The following is a 21,070-nucleotide window of genomic DNA, read 5'->3' as shown; positions in this document are numbered from 1 at the left end:
AGAGCAGCAAAAGGCAGAGGAGGTACACAAGAATGAGTGACACCGTCACCTGCAGTTTCAGTGGGAGTGGGACCCTACCACCAACCAGCAGTACTTTGGCAACTGGTTTTGCCAGGCCACAGCCACCATGACTGTGGGTGAGTGGAGGGCTGCACTTGATCCTGGTGTATGGAAAAGTTCCACCCTGACAACTATGCACACACTGCACATTAGATTGTTTTCTATTATACAACTATAGTTCTAGTATTCTAGTAATAACAGTATTAATAATAATGTATTTTATGTTACTCTTTTAAATTATATTATACACTACTCTTTTGTGTCATTACATTATTTTCCTGTTGATTTATTGTTGGCGTGTATATATTTATTTGATTACAATTAACACCCACTGAAAACTCTGATTTCATTATTGTTTCTAATACGTTTTTATGAAGATGACCGAATAAAAAAAGTGTTTTTTTCATTCAAATACAATATACAGCGAACCACTGGGGCAAGTTGAAAAGGATACCGCTTCTGACTACGCAAATGAACATTTCGGTTCCGCTCCCGGCTGGCTCTGTAATCTTTTTCAGAAGACTATAAGGCTTTGTGCTGTCATACTTACCGGAGAACAGTGGCCTGGACAGCGGCCCAACGACACCAAAGCGTTGAAGAATGCTGCGAAATGTGGGGCGTTGCCAAATTGACAATTTCTTATGGCGCACCTGTACATTCACCATCAAGTAACATTAACACGTATTAATAAACGTTTGTCTCTCCGGTGGTAGCTTATATGACGTTAGTTATCGACCCCCGTTCAAGTCAGCACGATGACTTCTATCTAATCAATGTTTATGTTATTTAATATGTAACAATTAGCTAAATAGCTCAAACTATCTCAATGTGAAACAGTTTCCTGTTGTGAACATTGCTGTGGTGAACGTTAAATCTGCTGATGAGTTGACGTGCTGCTCCGACTGTGCTGGCTGGGGGCAGCAGACAGTGTGGAGCTACGACTCGGCTTCTCCGAGTGAGTGAAGCCTCCATGTGAGGAACACACGAAGGCGAGCGCTCATCTCTCGCGAGGAACGACGCCGTTATCGGAATCTCTACAAACAACACGAGAATTCATCATTCACACGGTAATATAACCCAATCTTGCACGGTACATGTGTTGTGTGCCAGCATTGAGGGGAAGACGCTGAAGCAAAATCATATTTTAATCTTGTTTCTTCAAATACTTAGCGATTATTGCATTACATTCAGGCGGCCTTCAGGCCCAACTAGGATGCTAACCACCACGCTAGCTTAAACAGCGACTCGTTTGCACTGCTCCAGCTTTAGCATTAGCACGCAAGCCTGCAAATCCGATTTTGTAGTACCAGCTAACGTTAGCTAGTATGTCATTCTGTTAGGACTAGTTGGCTGGCGTTAATACAAAATAGAGCAATTTGCTGAAATGCTGCAGTAACAACGTTGGTCAGGATACACGTTGTGAAATTACATTAATTCATAGCCAGCAACACTTAAAGTTAGACAGTTTCCCTGCTTTGTTTTATTTTGCCCATATTTCACATCGCCAAGATACCCCTGGTCAGTTAGCTAGCAAGACGTGACCAGCATTGTGTGATATTTTCATAGTCGGTGCAACTGAAGTGGTAGCTGTTTCCTTAATTCGCAGGGTTTTGACAAAATAGGACACAAACGTTACCCCACTTACCAATGCTAACAGAGCTAACTCGATGCTAATAAAACGCGAGCGGGTTTTTTAAGTTTCAGTCCAGTCACTGCTGAAAATGACAGGCGTGTCTTCGTCATCGCGAAATCACTCGCGTGTAATTATGCTGGATTGAAATTTGGTAATTTATGTAAAACTAACTTGAACAATTGACCCAGGACAAGGCTGGCACACAACGTCTCTGGTACCCATGTTCCATCATTTTGAGAGTATGACCCAGACACGACTAGGCTGACCCACAAATAAAATAATGCTTGTCGGTGTGATGCAGCCACCTCTGAGCAGCAGCTTCATCGTACTTTGTTCTTTCCTCACAAATTCTGTGTTCCAAGCCCGTCTCGAACTGCGTTTAGTGACAACAGTTTTACAAAGTGTTCCTGAGCCCATGTAACATCCTTTATACAATCATGTGTTCACAAAGTGGTGAACCTCCCACCATCCTTGCTTGTGATCAACAGAGCCTTTCACCTGTTACCAATGAACTTGTTTACCTGTGGAAAGGTCCAAACAGGTGTTTTTGGAGCATTCCACAACTTTCCCAGTCTTTTGTTGCTCCTATCCCATCTTGTTTGAAACGTGTTGCTGCATCAAATTCAGAATCAGCAGATATTTACAAAAATCAGTGGAGTTGATGAGGTAAAACATTAAACATATTATCTTCTTTACAGTTTTCAACTGAATATGTAAAAAATGATTAGGAAATTATCACAGTCTGCTGTATGTATGTTGTGCACAGCATCTTAACTCTTTTGGAATCAAGGTTGTAATATTGAATCCACTATGGGGCCTGCAGACAATTGGATTCGTAAAAAAAGAAATGTATGTGTTCCACCAGACACACATGAGATGGACAGCTAATAAAACATGAAGCATGTCCTGTCTGGACACATTATAATCAGAAATCTTACTGTTGTCACAGCTGTCTTTATTTGTTTTTTAAGGAAATTTATCATAACTGATTTACATTTTTCCTTGCAGCTTCTTGTACATAAATAAGTTATGTCTTATTGTAATGTAATTAGTGTAATTACTGAATAGGTAAATTTTATATGAGTGTGATGCTTATGAGTTTGACAAGCCTCTTTTCCTTGGTCAGGTGCTTTCCTCTTGATGACCAGTGACTTATTCCTGAAAGAAACACTTTTGCACATATTGTGCAAACAAGTAAAATGCAGTGTATAGAGTTTAAGATGACTTCAGTTGTTTGGCAAACTTGTCAGATTTGAAATGCATAATCTCCAGTAAGAGATTCTGTTGCTAAAGAGGCAGCAACAGACACAGCAGGAAGATATTCTGCTTTGTATAAGTGTGTCATATTTTGCTAACTCGAACAAGTTTTCATATTTTCTTTTTTCAGCTGTGAACAATGGCTGAACAAGAGTTGGATGAAATTGTACAAATAACAGTGGAGGACTTTAATCAGGAAGACCATACAGGTAAGATTCCTGTGAAACAAGTTGAAAACATATTTTCCATGTACAATTCCATGTAATAAAGTAAAGTTTACTTATTTTAGGCTACGTGTGTGCTGTGCAAGTGTATGGTTTAATTTTGTTGTAATAATCACATAGGATTTGGGCTCTGTATCAGCAGATGTTCAGTTCTAGTGCCTTGGACTCAAACAGGAGCATAGCTTTAGTCTGGGCATCCCATTGTGAAATCCAACAAGAAAGCTGTCGTGTGTTGTTTTGATGGTGTCTTTGTATTTGATTCATGCCAGACGTGCTGGACAATCATGAAGATGATGAAGAAAGGCCTCAGAAGAAAAAGAGGAAGTTAAGCAGCAGTCAGGAGAATAACAACAATAACCAAGACATATCTTTTATCAAGGTACCATCTGAAAATGGACACTGTCATTGTCCCTGTCTCATATATTTTTATATATTTAGAATAGTACAATGTTTATGAATTGTATTATTTGTGTTCCAGAACCTGTTGGTCTCATTCACTGCATCAATCACCCAGCGATTGGAGGGAATTGAATCAAAGTTACAGGCTCTGGACGCTACATGCAAAGCCCTTAAACGCAAACTAGACAGCATGGTTCCCTGTGCCAAGAGTCCTATCCAGGTTCCTATGGTTGCAGGGTCTCCCCAGGGGGCCACCCAAACTTGGAACAAAGTTCGATGGTAAGGTAACAGTGTTGGCACGCCAGCAGATTTTTGCCCCAATAGAATATAGTCTCTATACAGGCTTAGAATCGGGACAAATGGAGATAAATTAAAATTCTAAGGCCAAAGTAGGTGCAGTCTTCTGTGATGCAGAGAAACTGTCCTTTTAGTCATCTTCATTTGTGATTGTAGAAGATAGTAAACCACATAAACTTATTTTAGACGGTACAAAGTATGCCTACATGTGCCAGTTAACCAGTATGTTTTGAATTTCTTCTCCAGTGTTGTTCCACAAACAAATGTGATAGTAAGCAGTGAAAACCCGAAAGGCCCTAGCCAAGAAGACACCCCTCTGGAGAACCTGCTCAGCAAGTGAGTGGCTCACATTCATACTTATATGACTGATATGGACTGAAGTCAGAAATGTACAAAGCCCTCCCAACACAGCGACTTCTCCCAGTGTCAGTCCAGGCAATAGAGGACTCATTTATGGTAGCCACTGCCGTGATCTGTGTGTATGTTACTGATTGCAAATTTGTGTTTCTTTTCAGCACAGTGACCAGGAGGCGGCAGAACACAATTCTGGTAAAAGTGCCAGGCCCTGAAGAGAGTCAGGAAGAACAAGAGAGTGGCTCAGAGGCCAGTGACTCTGTTTCTAATGGGGGCCATTCAGGCAATGCGCAAAATGGCCAAAACGTGACGCTCATCACACTCAATTCTGAAGGTATGACTTCACACTGCTGACATATATACAGAAACACACATATGTAGTGGTCCAAGCAGCGAAATATGCAGCAAAGCTGCCTGGACCCTTGTCCAGTCTTCTTGTCATTTTTCTCCACTGAAAGTGTTGGTGCAGCAAAATCCCTAAGACTCACGCACATAAAGTGACACTCATTGACCTCTAGGTGACGCTGTAATAATCAAGTTTTCGTTTTTGCAATTATCTGCTCGGCTTCAAGTCGAAATTCTTTCATCCTTAAGTCATCTGCATCTGGTCTCCTGCTCTATAAAAGGCAAATTTTGCTATTCTTTTCCCATCTGCTTGGACCCTGGTTATTGCTGCTTGTCATTGTATTTGTTTTTGCTCTTGTTCCCTGGCAGTCTTTTTTTTTTTTTTTTTTTTTTTTTTTAAACCTTTAGGCCAGATTTTTGCAGTGATGGCAAAAGAAATGCAAGACATTAACCTGCTCCTTCATCAGTAACAACATGACTTCTCATTCGGTGTGGCTTCTCAGCACTAGGAGGGTCAGGCCACCCGACTCAGTAATAACAACAGCAGTGTAAATGAATACAGTGTGCAGCAAGGTCATCTGTGTAATATTTTAGTGGCTTTCTGGGGTGGTTCCTTTTTGTTTAAAAATGTTAAAAATCTGTACAGTCTGCCTCTCAATCACACACCGATGGCAGTGAGCGTGTCACAGGGAGCAATGTGGTGTTCAGTCTCAGTTTACATGCCTTGCTGGAAAAAAACTTCCTTTGACATCTGGACTGAAGGAATCGAGGAATGTACTGCCAACCCTGCGGTTAGTGGACAACCAGCTGTATCTGCTGCGTCACAGCCACCCCAAAATAATAGCGTTCTATTGACTTAGTTAAAATTGGACTTATTTAACGTGGCTAACGTGAGTCTTTCAGATGGTCTCCATATTGAATGGAAAGCAATCTGTGCTGATGTGTCATGTTCATGTCCCTGTGGTTTTGACTCAGGCTGTATCGATAAATGCTTTGTTAGGTCATTCATGTTTTCAGTAGCTTTGCTCTTGGTTCTGGCTGAACCTAAGAGAGAATAGTTCATTTCTAATTGTGCAAACCTAAATTAAGTCCATATTGTTGTTGCATTTGCTGTGATTATTGGTTTGGTTATTTTCAGTCAACGCGGGAAGTTCTTGGTTATCTTCAAAGGCAAACTATTATTCATTTATTTAAAGCTGTGGGTTACCATGATAAAACTGTGTTAGTCAGCATTAGCTAGATGGTACCATGTGGTGTTCAGAACAGCGTGTCTCGTGCTTTATTTGTGTGTTTGTTTGTGTGGTGGACTTAACAGCTAACATGCACTGTGAGCAAACAGCCAAACCTCATATTCTGCTTTTTAATACCTTTAATAATAACACAGTTTTGCCAATAAGTTATCTAATTCTCATTTTCTGCCACAAGGGTGTGCTATTGTATTAAATTATGTATCTCAGTGGCTCTGCACCAGTGTAGCAGTGTACTGTCAACCTGCAAATCAATACAAGTAGATATGTTTGAATGTTGCATCTCCTGTTTCCTCTAGATGATTACCCAGCGGGCACCTGGTTGGGAGATGAGAACAACCCAGAGATGCGAGTTCGTTGCCCAGTGTCTCCAGCTGACATGCTCCATATCACCACAAACTGCCGCACAGCAGAGAAAATGGCACTGACGCTGTTGGACTACCTGTTCCATCGGGAAATCCAGGCCATGTCAAACCTTTCTGGCCAGGGCAAACATGGCAAGAAGCAGCTGGACCCGCTCATGATCTATGGCATTCGCTGTGAGTCCTGCATCACTGACATCTTGACCATCTAGAATCGACAAGTGTAGCAATTTCGTGTCACCTGTTTTACTCTGTGGTAGGTTTTTGACAAAATGGGAGAGACCTCCAGCTTATCTTCTGGCCAAGTGTCTCTGAGCTGTTTGAACTTGCCAGTTTTTGATAACTTACAACCCTGATTCCAAAAAAGTTGGGGTGGTGTGTAAAAAGATAATGACTACAATCTGATAATTTGCTAATCCTTCTTGGCATATACTCTGATTATACTGATTACAACACAAAGACAATATATTTACTATATTTTCCTTTATCAACTCTTTTGATTTTTGTTAATATCTGCTTATTCTGAATTTGAAGCCAGCAACATGTTTCAAACAAGTTGGGACAGGAACAACAAAAGTGGGACTGGGAAAGTTGTCGAATGCTCCAAAACACCTGTTTGGATCATTCCACAGGTAAACAGGTTGATTGGTATCAGGTGAAAGGCTCAGTTGATCACAAGCAAGGATGGTGGGAGGTTCACCACTTTGTGAATACATGATGTATAAAGGATGTTACTACATGGGCTGAGGAACACTTCGTAAATCTGTTGTCAGTAAACGCAGTTCCTTTGCGAATGATTGCATTCTGTTTTTATTTACATTTTACACAGCGTCCAACTTTTTTCAAATTGAGGTTGTAATTGGCAAAATGACCCACTTGTAACTGCCAAGGCGGTGTCTAGTAACCACTGTTTATCTCATGATTATTACATGATTTCTGCACCGTTTAAATTATACCAATAAATTTCAGTCAGCCGGGGTTTAAATCCTTGCCCCCTTTCTGAACTCTCTGAGACCGTCCCACATTTCATCCCTGTTCCATTACGAAGCGGCACTGAATTGAACACAGAAATAGACTGCAGTCTGTGTTCCCAAGGCGGGTTACAGCAACATGCATTCATCATTGCACACACGCATAAATGTGCAACACATTTTATGACATACCAGACTCTAAATGACAAGCATATGTCTGGTAGAAAGATCCTAATGGAGTCACCCTCAATTCAGTGAACTCTTTGATTCCAAATTAGGCAGAGTAAGGGTTGTGATGGTAGAGAGAAGGATATTTATGAAAGTCCTGTGGTCCATATACTATATTTATATGGCTTATGTTTCAGTGTAAAGAGGGCCTATGCTAGCTGTAGCTTTTCCCTCAGAGTGCAGCTTGTGCCCCCTGCAGGAGCATTTAGTAAATATCCCCGATGACATGCATAAGAGTTTGTATACTTGGTTACCTTATTTCCTCTCAGCAGTGTGGGTGTGTAGTAACATGCAGATTTGGCCTGACACTAAGGTATGTAGAGGCTGGAGCAGGGCCGGTTGACTTTTGGGTGACTCATTTTGTCTGCCTTTAAAAAAAAAATAAGGACAAGGAATGAAGGAGCAGCTGGCCTGCCTGCCTGCCTGCCTGCCTGTACAGGACCCATCAGGTGTGAAAGGGCTGCCGTACGCTGCCATCCCACTATGCCCAGATACCCTTGCGCTCCCCTCTGTCTCATTTTCTACCCTCAGGCTGTAGCTGCGTTGTTAATTTTTGGAGAAATGAGCTGTCAAGCGGCTCACACCCTTTAAACAGTTCATAACACTGAGGTAGACAGCCACTAAGTACAGCTGCATCCAGTCTCACCTGTGCATATCTTCACTGAGGGAGGGCTGAGCTACAGTCACAGGCTTGTGTTTACACTGCTTGTCAAAGGGTGTGGAGTAGATGTAAACAGAAACGAGTGACTTTCTTGCTAGTGAATTATCCTGCTGACTATGTCTTTATTGCTGCTGATGTTACCTCCAGTTTTAGGTGAGAGCAGGGGCATGTGGAAATATTTAGAGTATACAGTACTTGCTTGTTTCCTCCACCAAAGCTCAAAACAGACTATGTGGTTTCCTGAACTTCTGAAACAGAAAGAAGGAGGCAAATTAAATAAGAGAGCATTTTCTGGGGCTAAAGGGAATATAAAAAAAAACTGAAAGAAGATAGCTTAGAGACAGATATATTTGGAGATAAAATACTCTCATTCATAACCAAGCTAATAGTGTCTGATTGATCAATAATCAATTATTGTGCAATGTTTACATGAGGACCCTGTGACCTCTCTGTGTGCCCACAGGCCACTTGTTCCACAAATTTGGTATCACTGAATCAGACTGGTACCGCATCAAGCAAAGCATCGACTCCAAATGTCGCACCGCCTGGAGACGCAAGCAGCGTGGCCAGAGTCTGGCTGTCAAGAGCTTCTCCAAACGCACACCTCGCAGCTCAGGTGCAGGTACAGTACACATGATTGTCAGGCTGCTATGAAGCTTGTATGTTTCTGTGCTGTATTTACACCGCTTGTACGCCGTTATTGACACTACCTTTATGTGATATGACAGCCAGACAAAAAGAAAGAGAGACAGCAAGTGTCAGAGAGATGCTGAATCCAATAAGAAAATGATGTATAGTGTAGTTCTCAAATCTAAGATGACTTCCGTTTTTCAGTGGTGCTTTCTAGAATATTTATTTATTTGGTCCAAGATGATGATATTACCATGTGTCACTCTTCATCCAAACATATTGTGAAAAAAACTTAACAGGGAACAAGCCAGCATAAGCCAAAGAGTATAGCAAATTACAACATACAAATTATAAGCAAACTAATGTAACGAAGAATCATCCAGATATGTACTCACAAATTATCTGGTTTATTTTGGTAAAGCTTGTGAATCTTTGTATTTAAGAAATCTTTGGAACCTTCTGACGCCTTTCTTGTGAAATGCTTTGGGAGTGACCATTTTTATCTCTGTGGTCTAAGAAAATTCATACCTACCTGGCTCCACTCTCATAAATCTTTATCAGCTGATAGCGTTGCTATGTTTCTGCGGCTGTTTTCCAGTCAAACAACGTGCACAATTTATGAGAATCGGGAGACCTTCTGCTGTTTCTTTTGCTTCGGGGGTACTGACAGCACCACTGCTTTTCAGTTTGTATTGTAGCATGTTACATTAGTTGGCTTGTAGTTATGAAACTCGTTAACTCCACTCAACCAATTTAAAAGGAGTGGATGGGAGTGTTTTGTGTCTGCAAACGTGGAGGAAGTTTGCAGTTAATCATGTCAGCCACTCAACTTTATCATCTTGGTAGCCAATGCTTTATTATGGTTTAGACCACGATATACCAGAATAGCTGCAATTAAATCTTCATCTCTATGAAAGGCTACTGGTCCACTAGAGGCCTACCATAGTGTTACATTGGTGCATTTAGTTTTGGTGCAAATTTGCTTTGCAAAGACAATATATTTATAATTATAATTATATTTAAAGTTCATTTTTATCTCTTTCACTTCCTATTCAATTACTTTTATGCAGGGACATGATTATATGCAAATAGTCAACAAACGCAGTCACATAGAGTGAACTCAGACTGCTCTTATTTCATGAGCTCTATGAAAGCTATTTTAAGATCTGAACCCAAATGCAGATACAGTGCTGCAGATGGTTGTCATCTGCACACAATGCCTGCTGTCCTTCCCTCCCTGTGAGCCATCACCTCTCACCTCTGACCAGGGAAAAGTAAGACTGCAGAGGAAACCCAAATATCCTGTGAGCACGCAGTAGGGGTGGGCCCTGCCTCTTCAGGCCACACACACCCCAGAGTGTTCAACACAAATACTAGTTCAGATGGTCCATGCATTCCCTCCTTAATCAGATCACATGCTAATGGTCAGGAAAAAGGCAATTCTTCTGTTTTTCAAGATGTTATTTAACAATATCCCAGACAGTAGAGCTCACAGCAAAACTTAGGAAACCTTCACAAGCCACCTGGCTCTTTCTTCCTCATCTGGCAAACACAAATACTGAGAGATTGTTTACATGATACAGTACATAGCAGTAAAAACGAAAGATGGGAGACAGCCTTAACTTTCAAAGCAGCATGACACAAAGCTGAGCTTTGCGGTGTATGTGATAGGTGCTGTATGGTTTATGTTATGCTAACTGAGTTATTTTGTTTGTTTGTTTCATGCTAAAAAAAGCATTTCTTGTATGGTCTGTTACAACAAATGACCTCAAATCCTCACACAACTTACAAGAAAATGTGTGATATGGTTTATTTTGTGTACTGTGGAGTAGTCTTCACTGTCACTGAGTGTTCTGCTGACATGGTGTCTTGACATATTTGGATGGTTTGGAGCTGCGCTGGGTGATGTGATGGGTCCATGCAGGGATTTCAGACTGCCGCTGTGATAGCGGGTGTTTAGACTGAGGCCTCGAGTTTGTGTTTGGCTGCTAGACCATGAATGTGTTTGGATGGCTAACTGGAGAGTCCTTGTTGTGTATTTAGGCCTTTGATAAAGTATAAACATGCCATCATCCAGCAGATGGCTTGGGTGTTAGCCAAGTTTTTTACGAGAGGTTGCTAAGGCCCCTCGCATGACCATGTCTGGGTGTGTGTCAGTTTGTGTGTCTGTGTCTTAGAGACCTAATTCTTTTTTTTTTTTTGTGCTGAAATCGTGCACTGTATTCCTGACCTGCCTCCACTGTACACATGAGTGCACCACTGACTCTACTGCTTGTGCTCCTAACCAGAGGGAGGCATGGCAGAAGAAGCAGCCCACATTGAGACTGCCACCCAGCAGACCTTGCACTACACACTGGCCAATCAGCAGGTCCAGTTCCACCGTATTGGCGAGGATGGACAAGTTCAGGTGGTGAGTGTTAGGCATTTTATCCCTCAATCCTTCTCTGAATCCAAAGGCAAACATTTTTTTTTCTAAACACACAACCAGGTATTGTTTCACAATATTTATGAGATGTGTAAATTAGCTCCCTTTTTCTGGTATATGTATTTATTTTTCTTGCTGCTGTCATATGAGGGTCCCACAGGGCAGGATTTGTAGGGCAGGGGCACAGATCAGGCCACCCACCACAGTGCCACGTACAGAATTCTGCAGAAATATAGTTTTCACTACAGCATTATGGGTGGGCTGACAAAGAAGACTTGACTGGACCTCTCAAATCTTGTCTTTCCTGCACTCTGAAATCTTCTAAATTCCTAATTTTACATGTGGTGAACCAGTCACATGATTAAACTCAAAGACCTGTTGAAGGTCTTAAAGATGTCACATTTGTTAAGTTCCAGTCTTCATTGATTAAGTGCCAGTTGTCAGTTCAAGGTGTGTCACAGAGGTTACAGACATGAATTGAATGAGACCAGCTTGGCCCACTCTTGTTTACTTGTTTGTGTATTCAAACAGCCAGTGACACATGCACACAAGCTGTAAGACAATGTTTTGTCATGATCGGTGTTCCGTGAGGAAAGCATGCATTGCGAAGTTAGTGTTGCTCACTGAAAAATGTGATTGTAATTATAACACATGATCTGATTATACTACATGAACATTAGAGGAGAAATTATAATTGCGAGGCTCCACCTCTTCATCCACTGTATGTTATGACAGTGCTACAAGGCTACCTCATAATTTACAGCATTGAGTTTTTCTGTTGTTAATAGGTTGCTACATGATGCGTGGGTTTGGAGGTACTGATGATAGGTGATCAGCCTGAGAAGAAAGGAGGAAAACAGGTATAAAAGATAGATGGCGGACAGACAGGAAGACAAGTTAGGGAGAAGGTGGAAGGGTGGGAGAGAATGATTGTCAGGAGCTCACTGTGCAGTTATTACCCTCCCGACACTCTAGAGAGTATTATGGGGTGCAGCTGAGCCTGAAATATATGAGTGCTGCTAATACAGCAGAGGAAATCAAATATACGTACTGGCAGTGATTCAGTGCTGCAACCATCGTCTCATAATTAATAAACTAAAAATGAAAAAAACTTGTGCTGTTGCTAGATTACATGCACCACGCTAGGGCTGCTTAGTTCATTATTTTTAATCATATTTCTTTACATTGCAGCTAAAATTAAGCTTACAGCATAAGCTCACAATTTAAAATTTCTCTTAAAGCAATAGTCTCATGCCCGTATGAATATCTTACAAACTTACAATCTTTTTGACTGGACTGCAGCCTGTTATGTGCTCCTGGGTAATCGAGCGTTGCTTCTTCTGCATCAATCACGTTTAAAAGAAGGTCGTCTTGTGTGGTGATCTATAGGGAGGTGCTTCTCTGTGATGGGCTAGTACAATGCAGCTGTTGGGTTGTTTAGGGAAACTGCCGGCCTTTAGATAGGGAGAGAAGAGCCGTTGCTGAGGCGACCAAGGGCACAGGTGATAAGCTGTGCTGTCTTGCAGGCGTGGCAGGGTAGACTTCCTCTCCTATTGGAGGAATGTGTTGATAGTGACCTGAAGACACTTGCAACATGAGCTGGCAAAAATAGGGGAGCATAGTTCCTTGTTTTAAGTATGGAGGGCCAATCAACTAATCACACATTATTCTATTGCCTGAAGAATGACCATAATTGGGCATGAACCAGATCTAGCGCTCGCAGCTAGGATAAAGGACTGATCACGGTAAGTATCCCCCAGAATTGAGGTGGCATCAGGCAGTGTTCACACTCTTCTGATAATCTCTCTGTTCTCTCTGGCCAAGCATCAATAAAACTTCCTGCATTATGGACGTCTCCAGACAGCTTTCCTTGGGGGGCAGGAGTAGACCAAATGCAACATTTTTTGTTCACAGATACTATTTCTAATGATGGACAAATTTAGATTTTAAATCAATTTTAAATTGTGTGGGAAGAAAAAAAAATGAAAGTCAGTGGGAAGAGGGGCAAGAAATTCAAAATCAAAAGGCAAGCATGAGATGTATATTTCATGAGACTCAGATGAATTTTATCATATATAACATTTGTACCATTTATAATAGACTGTCAGTGTGTTCTTGCCAGATTCACTCAGCAGAGCACATGCTGAAAGGACCATGAACCAGTTTCCATTACACTTGAGATAAAAGAAGAAATACGTTGTGCAAATTTGATCAGCATCTTGTCTCTGTTTACCTAAATTGGTTTACATGTGTCTTGCTGGTACTCATTACAGCTCAGAATTGGATTATCATCCTACAGGAACCTCTGAAACACTTCCATAACATATTGAAAAGAATTACACCTAACTTGATGTGCATGATTGTCACACCTTTCGTAAAAACTATTTCATCTTTAATCTCTGTCATTAACCTCTACATCATTATTAATCATCCTAGTGTGTATGTATACATTGTTACACAACAATTATATCATATTCTCTTATTGTACTTCAGTATACTTTAAGAACAAATGTTGCTGGGCTCACGGCATAAAATTGTAGATAAACATTAAATATCCAGGAATTCACATTATAGACACTATTTCTGACTGGTTTAACAATTTGGCCACATTTAACACACTGACTATACACTGTCCAGCCATATAGTAGGTTTATAGTCTTGTTGGTACAAAACTCCCCCTTTTTGTTGCTATCCTTCCCCTGCAGCTGAACACAGAAATACTGTCCCTGGAAACACGAAGAAGAAATGTCCTAATTTTGTTCCCCATCACTTGGATTAGAAGCGCATTAGACAGAGATTTCTTAATGGCCAGTGTAAATAAGAGGAATGATTACAGCAAGCAAAACCTGTTTCAGTCTTCACATGGGGGCCTGGAATTTGTTTTAAGACAGACTTCAAAGTTTGTTAAGCTATCCTTTAACCACAATTAATAATGTATTGTAGATTTCATTGTTGTTGAGAATGGTGTTAGGATTTCTGATCACGTTAATGCAATTGTCCCAGTTTCAGCTGTCTGTCATCTGTGTCTCTCAGATTCCACAGGGTCAGCTGCACATTGCCCAGGTGCCACAAGGAGAGGAGGTGCAGATCACACAGGACAGTGAGGCAAGTGCGTGTGTGTGCATGTGCGTGCGTATTTATTTGAGAATGAGAGAGAGAAAGGAGAAACAATCAGCCACTCCTTTTTTGAGTCATTCTTCCTGCTATATTGAATTTCTTAGCAAACACATGAGGAGTCTCCAAACAGAATGTAGCTGTTACAGTGAAGTCATTCTTGAGAAAGAAGTGGTTTGCTGGGAAGAAAAATAAAAAAATAATGCAGTGTGGGAATGTCAGTATTTTGGTCAACTTCTGGCTAGCTGGTGACTTGTGTTATTTGACTCGTTGTTTGAAATAATCATTATATTTGTGTGAACACGTAGATTCAGCAACTGCGCCCTCGATGGCCTTTAGACATAAGGCAATGTCAGTGCGATTACAGGTGTCTTATACAGTACATTATGTAGGTCAATAACGAGCCCAGCACATTCCTCCACCAGGCTGCAGTATCCTTTGAAGAGGCTCTTTGTCATGTTGAAAGCTCACCAAGTGTTTCCTCAGTAAAATTGGGTTGATCCCCCTTCAGCTGTGTGGAAGACGAATAATTCTAATTTGAAGCTACACCCATTTCCCAATGATTGACCGAATTTGTGATTGCACAACTCACATTTTGGAGACTATTAACAACCTCTAAGTCTACCTCTAAAAGAAAGATATTTAATGGGCCAACTATTACTTTTCATCTGTCAAATAAGTTTGGTAAGAAGAAAACGTTTCTGTGTCCTTTGAGCTGTGTTTGTCTCTGTTTGCCCATGCAAATAGCCATCCCAGTGAAGCATAACGCACCCGAGTAATACCTGACAACATTTAAGCCATTAGTGAATTTTAGCAAAAACAGATGTTCCCTACGGAGCATCTTAATGTTTATATATCCGCCTGCTTATGCGCGGGGAATAACTGCAGTTTCCACATAATGCCCAGATGTCTAATGTGCCCCACCAGACATGCACTCTGCATGCACACAAACTGTCGGCCTGCCAGTTAAAATCAGAATCTTAACGCCAAACCATGCAGACTGCTGAAGAGGAATTTCCACATCAGCATCATTGTTAGTGATTTTTGAGGATGTGGGAGAAAGATTTATTTCAAGGCGCCAGTCTGCGTACACACATGCACATGTATTCACGTACTATACATGAAATGCACAGACATTTTACCTGAAAATGGGCCAAAAAATCAGACTTCTGTCAGCTACATGTGCTTGTTGGTTAAAAATTAATAACAACCTGATTGAAGCATACTAAAGGACATGGCTAGCAGCTTATGTCACAATGTGATAGCATACTATACATAACGTTGAAGCATATGTGGAGATTTTATTCACAGGGCACCCCACTAGTTACGTCATTTGTCATTAAACATTTCCACAACTTCAAGATTTTACTTGGGTCATGTAAACAGCATATTCTGGTTGGATTTTCCGAATTCTACCTTATTCTGATCAGAGTTTTTCCGGATTAAGACCTGGAATGTGCCACAGTTGCATGTAAACAGGAATGTTAGTGGAATATTCATTTTCATTAACCATTGAAACACCCTTGTAGGGTTATTGTCTTTTTTGGAATAAAGGCTCTGGGCCTTCCCATCTCTGTGTCCCAACAAAAGTTTGGATGATATGGCGATATAATTTGGTCTAACTTTAGCAGTTGTCAACTACTCGTACTTATGCAGCCACAGCAGCAAAGTAAAACAATTATTATTATTAGTAGTAAAGTTGTTTCCTCCAGAGGTGCAGCTCAGCCAAAGAGGGTGAATGGGCAACTTTGGCCTGGCCTTATGCACTACCTGACACACATGCATTACACTTATGCAAAAGCAATTGACACCTTGACCAAGTGTTTTTCTCATTTCCTATTCAAAAAGACACTCAGAGGAAGAAATGCATGATTGAGTGAGAGAGACGGAGTGAATTGGAGGCAGAAAAGCTCTAAAGCCTTTCCTGCTCTTTGTGGCTGAGCCCAGATTTTCTTCTCCTCTCTCCTTCTTATTCCATGATATTGTTTGTTTTTTGGAGTTCAAAGCTTAGCAACAAAATCCCACTTCTCCCAACTGCCACTCACAGAATATGTTTTCATTAGGAATGGGCCCCTTTCATCAAAGACATTGGTTTTAGCGTGCTTGAAAAGGAAATGAGCTGTTTTAGAGATTACACTGCTCTCTGGCCATATGGCAGCTCAGACAGCACTTGATATATACATGAAATACAATTAGCAAGAGAAAACAGCTGAAACTCGGGATTGGCTAAATATGGCTCATATGATGTGCTCTCTAATGTGGTCTTGTTAACATCACTGTGGGTGTTCAGGAACTTTATGATGGTCATTGCATCTTGATGAGACAGCGATGGGCTTGTGCCTGTGCGAACGGGCATCTGTTTTTGTTTACAGGAGCATCGATGTAGCCAGAAATGACAGAGTCGTTGAAGTATACACAAAGCCATTGCATCCACTTCTCTCTCTCTCTCATGTCATTTTGTATAAACTGCCAAACCCTCTATGCCCAGAATCATGTAAAAACAGTTCTGACACGTCTGAGATATTGATACTGTCATGCTGCATGTTGCACATTGACCACAACAGTTCAGTTTGATGCTATTTAATGGCTTGAATTTACTTGTGACAATGCAGGTTTTAGTAATCTGTAGTCCACACAGGTTAAGGTGAATAGGAGGGCAAAGAAATAGGAAAGATATGTCTTTTTATGGCTTTATGTTTGCTATTTAAAAAAGCATAATTATTGTGTGTATAGAAAAAATATGGCATCAGCCTTTTGAAATGACATATCACTTCTCTATTTCAGGGAAACCTCCAGATCCACCAGGTACACGTTGGTCAGGATGGACAGGTAAGACCACATTTACAGGAAACTAAATAGGCGTTATATTAATTCATGCTGTAAATGATAAACCACATCTTTGCATCACTTCTTACTGTTGTGGATGAATTGCAAATCCTTCAAAAACAAAGGCTGGATAACGAAAGGTGAATATTATTGATTTTGTGTTGAAAATAATGGTGGCCTGCTTTATACAGTTGTCATCATCCGATCCCTCACAAATGATTCATAGGTCTGATGTGTAATGCCGGTAAAACGAATGTCGAATTACTGTTGAATACTCGCTAAATATCCTATGTTACAATTTGAAAAACTGCTTAATCTTCAGAATCTTTCGTGATGCTGCATTGCATCTCTTGAAGAACTCAGTTCTACTCAGCTCAGCAAAAGTAACAGGAGTCCCGAGGTCAACCACTCGGGGGGGGGAGTGCAGAATTCCAAAGTGCAAGACCTCCCCTGGCAAGCCATCTCTCAGTTTCATGGCCATAAAACAATGGAACAATCTCCCAACAGAGCTAATAACATCTACAAATTTTCAAACTTTCTGGCGTCTGGCAAAACATTGGATATTTTTACAGCAAGCATTTACACATTGGTGAATTAGTACTGGAGGGGGGGTGAGCGGAGATGATTGTGCTTATATGCGCTCACTGACTATCTTAGTATTTTGTACTCTCTTAATGTCTTATTCTCATATTAATTTATTATTCCACCTACCTGCCCAGGGACTATGGGAGGGAATTTTCCTGCAACCTGGTACATTACATCTTTTTATAAATAGTTAAGGTTCATAAAACAAATAATGATACATGAAACATGGCCCCACACCCTAAGGGCCATCTGAGCGGGCTCTTTGTTCTTCTTATTCTGCAAATCTGAAGAGTACAGGCTTCGCCCTGTCCTGACCATATCTCTCTGTCAGTGACATGACTGACTAGTCCAATCAGGATGAAGGCTTTTTTTTTTTTACTCAGAAATTGATCATATCTAACATAAAATGGCAGCCACTTATTAATGCTTCAGTTCGGGATGCACAAGTACCACTTTTTTCAGACCATGTGCAAGTACTTAAATGTGGGTACTTGCTGATACCGAGTACCGATTCGAGAGCTTAATAATACTATTAGAGTGCTAACATGCTGAGTACACACACACACACACACCCGTTTGTATCTTTATCCCCATGGGGATGTTCCATCGCCCCTTGCCCTAACCTTACCCTAACACCATCGCCGGGTGGCTTTTTTCTGTGTCAGTGAAGCGTCTCTTGGCGGCTGCAGCTAAGGTTCCCTTTGTTTTGATGACACGGTCCTCATCTGTTTCTTTGGTCAAAAATCTCTGTAGCACGATCACAGCAGGACTCACATCTGATGCCAAAGCAGCAGAGGAGCTCACTTGTTAACTCCTCGAATGGGGCCAGAACAGATGGAGACTTTTCCAGAAGTGTCCAGTGTTGAGCGATGAGGTTGTCAGGGAGGTCATATTTGGACCCAAATATTCCCAGAGCCCGCTTCTGCTCGATGAGAGACTGTTTGGTAATATTGTTTCTGTGATGTGGTGACGGCTGGGAATCTCATGCGTCGCCTCCAGTACACTGAGAAGAAGGCAAAATCCCATATTATCTATAACTTACAGCAGCTGCTCATCAAGAGCAATGTACTGGGTTAAGAGCTTGTGTTATCTTTACTGCCCGTGGGTTGTCTCTGGACTCACCAGCATTTGCTGTAAAGTTGTGTGTAAAGTTCTGTTTCCTGCTGCTAGCAGTAGCAAACTCGTTGCGTTGTGTTGGTTCTTTAGATGTTTTATCAAAGTGCTTGTTATTAAATGTTTAATTAATAACTTTTCACCCTTCCTCTTGACAGTTTAGTCAACCATAGTCTGCTCTACTTTTGTCATCATCGCTTAACCTAAAATTTATAAAATAAACACAGTTTTATGATTAGAAGTACAAGTACATTAGATCAGGATACTGGTATCAGTATTAGTGCATCCCTAGTTTCAAATGATTTCACTAAATTGAAGTGATGCTGTATTCTTGCCTCTCTTTATGTATTACAGCTATTAGAGGTGGTTCTAAAAAAATTGTGTGACCAAATTCTTTGCTGGACCTGTTTGTGCAATGAGTGCACAACAACTCTTTACCATTTTAGCCGTGTATTCTGCATTTGCTTTTCCGTGTCACTGCACCCGGCAGATGCTGGGTGTTTGCACTTTGTCATTCAGGGCAGTGAACCTTGGTGACTTCTGTGTTTGGGGATGTCTCTGGTGTTGTGTCTGGATTGCTGTCGCTCTGAGTGTGGCACCCCTGACTTAGAAGACATAGAAGAGACCAGAAGTATATACAGAACAAACAAAACCGTTCAAATACGTGTATTGCACTAATATCACATCAGAAATATAAGCTCACTATTTAGTGAAAACACAACTTACTTATATGCGTATAGTTTGGATTTAAAGGCACACTGTGGAGTTTTCCTGTAAACATACAAAATTTATGTTCACATTTGGCGTTACTCACCATTCATTGTGTGTATCCTTGAGCTCTAACAAATACGTTGAATGTGACTCCCAGCCGTCTTTGTCTTCACTGCCTTTGCTGTTGCTTTGCTGCACATCTTGGTCTTTACCACCACCTGTAAATCAGTGTTGGTAAAAAATAGTGTGAAACCAGACAAACAAAACATAAAACCAGCTCCATGGCACTACTAGAAGTATGAAACTCCACACAGAAGTTATTTCAGCTCATTGTTATTAATATATGATGTAAATATAATAAATTGATGAAGTTGGTCTGCTTTTCTGTTGCCAAGTGGACGATTGCATCTCGATTAACACAGTAGACATCTCTCAATAGCTGATTGAGACAATCTACCGTACAGTTTGACACAATAATCATAAGCTTATTAGAAACATACACCCACACAGCCCGAGCAACACACACATGCACGCACACACACACACACACTTAGCTGTTTTTAGTGTTCTCCCATTGTCTATGACTTTATTCATCCCTCTCCCCTCCTCCTTCTCTGTCTTGGATGTTTTGGACCGAGGGCCCTTCCTGTTTCTCTGTTCTTTCCTCTGAGATCCAAGCGAGTCTCGATCAAAGCAGAGCCGGCCTGTGTATGACCATTGCAGGCCACATGTGGACGCCTGAAGACCAACACATAATTTTACATTCATGATTTCATCATGTTTGTCCAGAAGTAAGGCTTTAGGGAAGGAAGTTCTTTCTCACGCTGCCCGTCTGGTGGTTAAACTGTTTTGTGTTATTTTGTTAGGACAGGTGTTTTTATGTAACAGCCAACAGAGGCTTCTTTGTCTTTATCTTCTAAAAATGTTAGTAAAGGCGACACATATTCACTGTTATTACTAGAAAATTACAAGTTATCATTCATTTGGCAATGAATTCCGCATGGCCCCCTAAGAAAAGCTACGCTGTTCATTACATTTGCATTATACCCTAAAACAGTTGTGTTACTTGCACTAACTAGGTCACTAAATGTTTTGGGGCTAAGGCTGTGTTCAAACAGACAAAAGCACGGCATGAATAAACAACTGCTTCCCCTCATTCATGTCATTTTATGCTGCACCTGCACCAAAAACACAGTGTTGTCTGCAGTGGCGTAAGTTAGCAACGACGGGCCCCAGTGCAGGCTATTATGATGGACCCTTCTTAGTTAAGAACACTTGCAGACCAACAACATTATATGTTAATTACACCTGCACCCAATCCGACCTGCAAATCACCATCTTTATGCATTGCAGCTGCACAAATATCAGAACAACTATCAGGATCGCACACAGCAGGGGCCCCCGTGCGATTGTCCGCAAAACATTAAACCTGGCTCAACATTTGCTGCAGGGCAATGCAAACGCAAAATGGCGTTGGCCATTCATATACATGCAAGTGCACACTCCTATTCGACAACACCTTTCCGTTGTTGTAAAATTCTTCCTCGTAGTATGATAAACCACCGTGCTGTGTTTCAGCATCTGATAAGGTTCCAAACTTACTGAAACCAGACTTATTGGATCATATT

At 41.0% G+C, this 21,070-nt stretch overlaps 1 protein-coding gene across 2 annotated transcripts in view; it reads left to right on the top strand.

Annotated features, from left to right (window-relative positions):
• Positions 1-988: 988 nt before the first annotated feature.
• The window catches only part of LOC121607779 (BTG3 associated nuclear protein), a 38,660-nt gene continuing 18,578 nt past the window's right edge, over positions 989-21,070 (top strand). The window contains exons 1-11 of one of the 2 annotated variants that reach the window (XM_041938727.1): positions 989-1,127; positions 3,081-3,159; positions 3,444-3,553; positions 3,653-3,852; positions 4,117-4,206; positions 4,386-4,558; positions 6,116-6,355; positions 8,502-8,654; positions 10,957-11,078; positions 14,127-14,198; positions 16,992-17,036. In XM_041938727.1, coding sequence (XP_041794661.1) covers positions 3,090-3,159; positions 3,444-3,553; positions 3,653-3,852; positions 4,117-4,206; positions 4,386-4,558; positions 6,116-6,355; positions 8,502-8,654; positions 10,957-11,078; positions 14,127-14,198; positions 16,992-17,036 — 1,275 coding nt within the window. In that variant the 5' untranslated portion in view covers positions 989-1,127; positions 3,081-3,089. Of the gene's footprint in view, positions 1,128-3,080; positions 3,160-3,443; positions 3,554-3,652; positions 3,853-4,116; positions 4,207-4,385; positions 4,559-6,115; positions 6,356-8,501; positions 8,661-10,956; positions 11,079-14,126; positions 14,199-16,991; positions 17,037-21,070 lie in introns of both variants that reach the window. The other variant, XM_041938726.1, reaches the window with a different exon arrangement.

Source organism: Chelmon rostratus, chromosome 6, assembly GCF_017976325.1.
Source record: "Chelmon rostratus isolate fCheRos1 chromosome 6, fCheRos1.pri, whole genome shotgun sequence".
In the NCBI taxonomy this organism is placed as follows: domain Eukaryota; kingdom Metazoa; phylum Chordata; class Actinopteri; order Chaetodontiformes; family Chaetodontidae; genus Chelmon; species Chelmon rostratus.
This window is presented reverse-complemented; position numbering and strand designations above follow the sequence as displayed.